The following is a 7,945-nucleotide window of genomic DNA, read 5'->3' on the forward strand; positions in this document are numbered from 1 at the left end:
ATAGGGAGAAAAGAAAATCAACTCAAAGTGAATTAAATACTTGAAAAATATAAGATCTTAAACTATAAAACTCCTAGAAGAAAACTTAGGGGTAAAGCTCCTTGACATTCATCTTGGCAATTATTTTTTTGGATATGATACTAAAAACACAGGCAACAAAAGGAAAAATAAGTTTAATGGGACTACCTCAAACTACAAAGCTTCTGCACAGCAAAGGGAAACATTGACAAAATGAAAGGGCAACCTACTAATTGAGAGAAAATACATATTTATTAAAGAGTTAATATCCAAATTGTATAAAGAACTTACACAACTCAATCGCAAAAAAAAATCATAATAATCTGATTTAAAAACAGGCAAAAGACCTGAATAGACATTTCTCCAAAGAAGACAAACAGAAGGCCACCAGGTACATGAAAAAGTGCTCAACATCACTAATAATCAGAGAAATGCAGATTAAAACCACAAGGAGCTGTCACCTCACACGTCTTAGGATGGTTATTAATTAAAAAAAAAAAAAAGATAAGGGTCAGTGAGGATATGGAGAAAAAAGAGTCCTGTACACTGTTGGTGGGAATGCAAAATGGTGCAACCACTATGGAAAACAATATAGAGGTTCCTCAGAAAAATTAAAAATAGAACTACCCTATGATCCAGCAATCCCACTGTAGGTATATATCCAAAGAAATTGAAATCAAGATCTTGAAGAGGTCACACTACACAACCATGCTCATTACAACATTATTTACAATAGCCAAGATCCGGAAACAGTGGATGAATAGATTTTAAAAATATGGTGTATGCATGCAATAGATTATTATTTACTCAGCTTTTAAAACAGAAGGAAAATCTACCATTTCCAACAACATAATGCATATATTTATGGCCTTGATGGTGGTGATGGTTTTACGGTATGTACTTATTCCCAAACTCATCGAATTGTATATATTAAATATGTACAGGTTTTTATATGTCAATAAAGTGCTTTTTGCTGTATGCATTAAATTTTCTAATACTTTTAATGATGAGTAAATTAAGGTAGTAGCTATTTTATGGACAAAGTTACTCAGAATTAGAAAAACTTTACCCATAATATGCCTTGGGTAACCTCATTTTGAAACCTCAGGAATCTGAAGAAAATTTTCCCTGAGACCTTAGGATCTTATATTGGATTTTGCCCTCTCTGTATTTGAGAATACTATAATAGACTTTATGTTACATCCTCCGTAGATATTAAAACACTATGATGGTTCTTCCCTCCTGGTGTATATTCCATCATGTATCATTTGTACTTTCTCTTAATCCTTTTAGAAGTAAAATCAGCAACAATTTAAATCATATGTTAGCTTTTAAAAATTTCTGTGGAAAGTATTATAGGTACTCTAATTTCTCAATAATCTGCATTTCAGTATTTATCATGCCTTTCAGTGCCATTTGGCTAAGAATTCAATATTTTCTAAGAATAAAATGTGTTTATTTAACATTCTTATACTGTGTAAGTTTAAACTACCCACATATTAAAGACTGAAAAGGAGTAAGTTATATTTTAGAGTTAAATGACAGTGAAAACAAAAAGTATTCAGTCTACTGGGAAAAAAACATGGGGTGTTGTGTGGGGGCTGCTGCTTTCCTTAGGGGATCAGTGCGATGCAGCCCAACAGCAGGATGGGGCTCTTGTCACCATCAGGGCCCAAGGCCAAATTGCAAAACAGGCAGCGTTTACTTATCTCATTCCTTTTCATTTTCTTGCTGGACCCCTTTACTGTCAAGTCTCAGCACCCTCTGTGAGAGGCAGACATTTAGGGCTTCCTTGCTGCCCTTTATTTCTGAGAGGCAAACCTCTCAGACTATCTCTTCCATGAACACTTCCAAATAAGATGCCTGCACCCACCTACTCTAACAAGTAATTCTTTGTCCTTTGAAGATAGATGAAGATATTTTTAGAATCTAACCTCCTAGCTAAGATATGAGTTTTCTGTTTCATCTTGTCTAGGTCTTGGAAGAAAAAGAATATAATTGGCTAGTAAAATAATTGAGAGAAAAATATACAATCAGCCTTATAGAGGGGTGGATTAGTGCATCAGAGAAGAACTCTTTAGAGTCTAAGTATGTCCCTAATTCCTAGGCTATATGAGGGCATATTCCTAGATCAGGACTCCTCCTGGGAGCTACTTGTCTATTTCAGGCGACTTCACTTTTCAGGATGAGGAGAAAGGTTGTCAACAAACTGACACTCTTCTTGAAATACTGCTGATCGATCTCTCTCTCTCTCTCTCTCTCTGTGTGTGTGTGTGTGTGTGTAAGTATAGCACTCAAGGGGTTACATTTTCATCATTTTGCTTAAATTTTAATGCTCTCTAACTTTTTAATATTATGTCACAGAGAGAAAATGACAGTCAGTACTTGGGAATGAGAGGGGATTTAGAGCCTGAGGGGGCTGCTCAAAATTAGGACTGGCCTGGGACTCTGGTGCCCCAGGACCCTTCTGGCCACTCTGATGGTGTAGCTGGAAACTGATTGGGGAGCTACTATTAGGTAAGTTGTGACAACTTAGTTACAATCTCATGGTCCAAACTGTCCCTCTCCCAGGATTTGACAGAGCATGGCCTATTATTTCCAGCAGAATAGGATGGCCAGAGAGAAGCAGAAACCAAATTTACTGCTTGGGTGGATATGAGAAAATGAACAAGTTATTGATACAAGATGTTACTATAGTTGGATGAGAGAACCTGAGGTCCAAGAGGTTTGGCAATCAGTAGTCGTCATCTAGATCCATGGAATTGGGGCCAGATGAGAAGAATCCAAAAAGAAGAAAGGAATCCCAATTAATGGGCAAAGCACAGTAATAATTTTTCAGAGTGAGAAACACATGGGAGACTGGCCAGATGGTATCTGGGAAGTAGACCTTACTTCCTAGGTTGCGATTAGGAGGCAGAGGTCTTGTCATGGGAAGAAGCCAGCAAGAAAAAAGTAGAAATAGAGGGCTTCTGAATTCTAGTCATGGAAGCAGACAAGGCATTTAGTAGCAAGGAACCAGGGTAGATGCCAAGCTAGAGTATCAGGAGCCACAAGGCTGCCTAGGTCTCATACACAAGGCCTGAGTGCAGCCATCAAAACTAGGTATTGCTTCAGATTTGGACCTTTGGATAGAATGAACGAGTAGGTTTAGCAACATTTAACATCCAGCTTCAGGTCAGGATTGGTCCTGGGAATATGGAGAAACTTCACCAACCTGTGGAATCAGGTGTCCCTGCTGTAGAAGGAAAGATGGCGAATTTGGAAGCCAAGGACCCTCCTGGGCCTGACACAAAAAGAGGTGATGCAGCATCAACTGTTCATACTGCTGCCTCCAGTCCCATCCCCATTACAACTTGAAGGTGGAGCAAAAGTCAGAACGCTACTCATCAAAGTTGTAGCGTTTGGGCAGATGTTTTAAAATTTTATTTTATTAATTTCAAGTATACAGTACATTAGTAGACATTTACATAGTTTATAAAATGATCCTAATTCCTCTTGGATTAGGATTGGAATTAGGATCCTTTTTCCTAATTGCTCTTTTTCTTCTCTGGCTTTCCACCTAGCCAATACATTAATAAAGTGCAGATTTTTAAGTAAAAAAAAATATATACCGATAGTTTACTTTTACTTTTCCATTACTCCTCAGATGTTAAAATTATACTTAAATATTCTGAAAAATAAAACTCATATTTTTAATTGCAGTAATTTTTGTTTCCTTCTATTCATGAAGTAAAAAGACTACAAGGATCTCTGTTTTAGAGCTGTCAAAAAATCTCTTAAAAATATGTCTGCATCTGCCTAGCAGCTTTTTGCTTATTTAGCATTTACCTTCTATTCATCTGCTTTGTTGCTGTTGATGAGCTTGAGGCTGACATTTTCTATAAATTATTCAGTTGAACCTTATGAAATTCCTAATATCTGACTGTCTCTGACTTTTTAAAACTGCAATTTTATATGGGTCAGCCTGTGCCATGCAGTATGAGTCATGTGGGGGTGATGATATGAAATTAAGAAAATGCACGGTAATGATCATTTAAAAATTTCGAATTGGTATTGTATATTACATGAGGAGCAAAGCTTCTGAGTAATAATATCTTAATGAAAGCTTAACTGTGCTTGAAATAAATATTTCTCAATTTCCCTTAGGTTAGCCTAATATCTTCAACTTTTATCTGAAGAAAATTATTTCTAAAATCTCCATTAAATCTTGTATGCTGCAGCTTAAACAAATTTCATCTGCTCTGTTGTTATTAGAAATAGTACTTTAATACATCTTCACTCCTCACACAGCACTAGCATATGCTTACGTATGGCCCCCTAGCCATGAACCCTGGCAAACCAGTACAGCCTTACCCTGTACATACCTGCCTTGGCTACCCTTTGTACAAGAATTATGCCACAGTTTCCTTCATGTTTGTTTGTTTGTTTGTTTGTTTGTTTGTTTGTTTGTTTGTTTGTTTCTTTCTTTCTTTCTTTCTTTCTTTCTTTCTTTCTTTTTCGATGATGATGTTAAAAAAAACCTTGTCCCATTTCTGCACACCTGATTGGTTCTAATAATTAAGTGATCTATTTGGGGGCTTCTCAAGGAAGTGCCCAGAAACTTTGGAAAAGTTTGGGAAAGGCTCCTGTGTGAGCCTATTTTCTCACCCATAAAATAAATACATTAACATCATCTTTGGGTATTTAGTAATAAATATTAGAAATAATATATGTAAGCATCTTGAATTGTAATGGACCTATAGTATACACTCAATGGGGTTAGCTTTTTTGTTCTTATTATAAATTTATTGATATATTATTGATATATATGTCTTAACTTCACTAAATTTATATATTTACTCTATAGTGCCTAGCATATAGCATATGCTCAGTTGAATCAATAACTGAATTAATGAATAAACTAATAAGTCAATACCAATTATTACAAACTACAAAAAATGCATAAATGGGGCACTTCTATCTCTAGCAAAAGATAAGGACATGGACACAGAACTCTACTAGGGACAATCTGCCAGCTGGTAGGAAGAACCAGATCCTTTGTCCTGGCTGATCCTCCTGCTCAAGGCTGTTGATAGACTCCAGCCACACCAAGGATCCAGGATTCAGCTTTGACTGTAGCCTGTTCTTTTTCACCTACAAGTGTCCCTTCACATTCAAACCCAAAACTTCCTAGCAGTTTCAGGAGGATTAAGTGGAATCCAGATACAGTACTTCTGACTTTATGATTATTAAGAAATAAAAGCATAATATTCTCTGATACTAGTAAATATTTTAGTTACCCATAATATTTTGTGATATAGTCAAATCAGGGCATAAATATTGGAAGGGACTTTGAGTCAAGCATTTATGTAGCATTTAATTGCTTCATTGGAAGCACATCTTTATGTTATTTTTAGATTTTTAAGTTTCCAAAATTGTAAAAACCATGTGTTCTGATGACTTGTTACCTATAATACTCTGCTATGTAGAACCTGAGATTTTTCTCAAAGGCCAATCTGAAAAGAAACTTATTTGAATGTGTTTGGGAAAATAATATCTCATTCAGTTTTTAAATTTTGGATGTAGACCTCTTCCAGTGACAGTGGATCACTGATGTATCACTATAAACTGACAACTGCTTTCATTTTATTACAAATCAGTGCTTTTGGCTGCCCGTATTCGGACATGAACTTGAAAAAAGAGGCGACACTCCAGGATCGTCTGAGAGAACAGACACAGGCAAATTTGGAGTTAGACTCTTCACATTCAAAATTGAAAAACTTCTGTAGTTTAAACTTCAATGGAAAACATGAAAAGTTGAACAGTCAGTCCAGGTAAGGAACTTTTTGAAAATGTGAACTAGAAAGTAAACCATGTCGAAAAGTAAAAGAACAAATTTGTTAATAGCAATAATTCTTTATATTTCTTTGAAATAATTATTTTTATTTCTGGATATTATGTTCACTGGCTCATAGAATTCATCGAAGCCTCTGTCTTCATTTAAAAATATTTTTATTCATCCTCAGACATTTGAATTTATCGCTTTCTAAATATATATATTACATGTAAGCAATCAAAAGCATATCTCATCTACAAAATTCCATGAGATTCCATTTTACCTTGATAACTTCTTTATTTTGAGGGATCATTTCATAGATGGTGTATCTCTTTTAGCACGTGGATAAGTATTTGTATTCACTCAGTCATATCTGGATTTCTTCTCTTACCTTTTACTGTCTTTGTCATCTTTAATCCATACATACCTCAAATGCAATTTCTTCTTACTCTGAATAGTTTCCATTTTGATTTATTGATAACATATCATCTTTTTGTTCCTAAATGTAAACTTACATTTTACGTATCAGATTTCAGTTTTTATTTACATATACTCATTTTCGAGAGAGCTGCAAATGCAACCTTAGTTGATATTTTTAACCCAAATGGTAAAACAAATAACATCTTTTCTATAAAAGAGCTCCATTCTCCATGCTATGAATTATAAAAACAGAAAAATCTAACACTAAATAAATTGGAGACTAGACAGAAATGGAGCCAAGAGATGGAGAAGCAAGAAGTAGCTGTTTTTCAGACCCCTTTGCAGATGGAAGGTGCTCACATTTAAGCCCTTGAAGGACACAAGGCCCTCCCTGTGCCAGCTCTGATGGAGCTGCTGCTTGAGAGGCTGCTGCTTCTCCTAAAGTCTCAGAGCCTTGCTCTTTGCATTCGACAGGTGTAAAAGGAAGATGTGCATGCCTCTCTGTGGGAGCAGAGTTTACACTGGAACAACTTTCTGTCCATTTTCACTTTCAGTCCCAGCAAGAGTGCTCCTTTACACCCAAGGGGAGAGCTGTTCATTGGGATATATTTTTTCACATGAATATTACATTCTAGACTGTGGATTTTGTTCTTTTTCATGAAAATGTTGTTATAGAGCTTTTGAGTGACATTCCAATTTTGTTATATAGCTTATTTTGATTTTGATCACCATGCACATGACTGCAGATTAGCTCCCCTCCGTTGCCTGGTCTATTTTCTATGGATACGCATGCCTCTGTTTCTGTAGCTGTATCTTGCATTTTTATTATTTGTTATACACCCACCCCTCTTGTTGAAACTTCACAGGGTCTCATTGTTCTTTACTGCTCCTCACACCCACACTGTTTACAGCTCTAAGTAGTTGGGAGCTTGAATGTCCTTTCCATTTCCTAGTTGACGGAGCATTTTTTTTTCTTCTTTTTAAACTGTTTCCAAGGAACAATGTTTATTATTTCAGTACATCTATTTGCCCTTATTCTTTCTGTTCTATTCTGCTGTCTTTTTTCCAGATTAAAACTCATTCAGTCTCTCTTGTAAATGTTTTAGACATCCATCCCCAATGTCAAAAGTTAGAGAGACTAAGCAGATCTTTGAACTCCTTTAAAAAATGATTACATTGTTGTATGCTCTCAGAGGTCAGCTAAACCTTTCTTTTCAGCACAGATATGGCTTCCCCTGTCCTCGACTACTGTTAGTAATTTGCTCTTTTTAATATATTATTATGGGTTTTATTATTTTGAAGGGGCTTTGAACTGAAATATGTCAGATAAACATAATACCAGAGATAGAAAAGTAGAGACTGTTAGTTGCAGAAATATCACACATGAAAAGTAGAGACTGTTAGTGTGCAGAAATATCACACATGATCCTATTCTGCCAGATCCTATTTCATGTATGCACGGAACTGTGCAAGTAGCTGGGTGGAGGGAGCAGGAGTCGCACAGCACACATCTTGAATTCTTAAGCCTTCTTTTGCTCGAACATCTCAAGACCAAAGTCATCCTTGCACTCCAATCTCTGTCCACTTTCAATTTTAACCAATCACCATAAAAGTGTTTAGATAAATAATAATGGCTGTAGTGGCCACTTTGACTTAAGCCCATCTCTATGGCCTTCTGTTCGTGGTCTAGAA

General features: G+C 36.0%; 1 protein-coding gene across 1 annotated transcript in view; it reads left to right on the plus strand.

The window, feature by feature from the left end:
• L3MBTL4 (L3MBTL4, histone methyl-lysine binding protein) overlaps positions 1 to 7,945 on the plus strand; it is a 309,548-nt gene that overhangs the window by 182,596 nt on the left and 119,007 nt on the right. Inside the window, exon 13 of the mRNA XM_023534188.1 lies at positions 5,658 to 5,831. Coding sequence (XP_023389956.1) covers positions 5,658 to 5,831 — 174 coding nt within the window. The remainder of the gene's footprint in view (positions 1 to 5,657; positions 5,832 to 7,945) is intronic.

Source organism: Pteropus vampyrus, unplaced genomic scaffold (assembly GCF_000151845.1).
Source record: "Pteropus vampyrus isolate Shadow unplaced genomic scaffold, Pvam_2.0 Scaffold122, whole genome shotgun sequence".
Taxonomy (NCBI): Eukaryota; Metazoa; Chordata; class Mammalia; order Chiroptera; family Pteropodidae; genus Pteropus; species Pteropus vampyrus.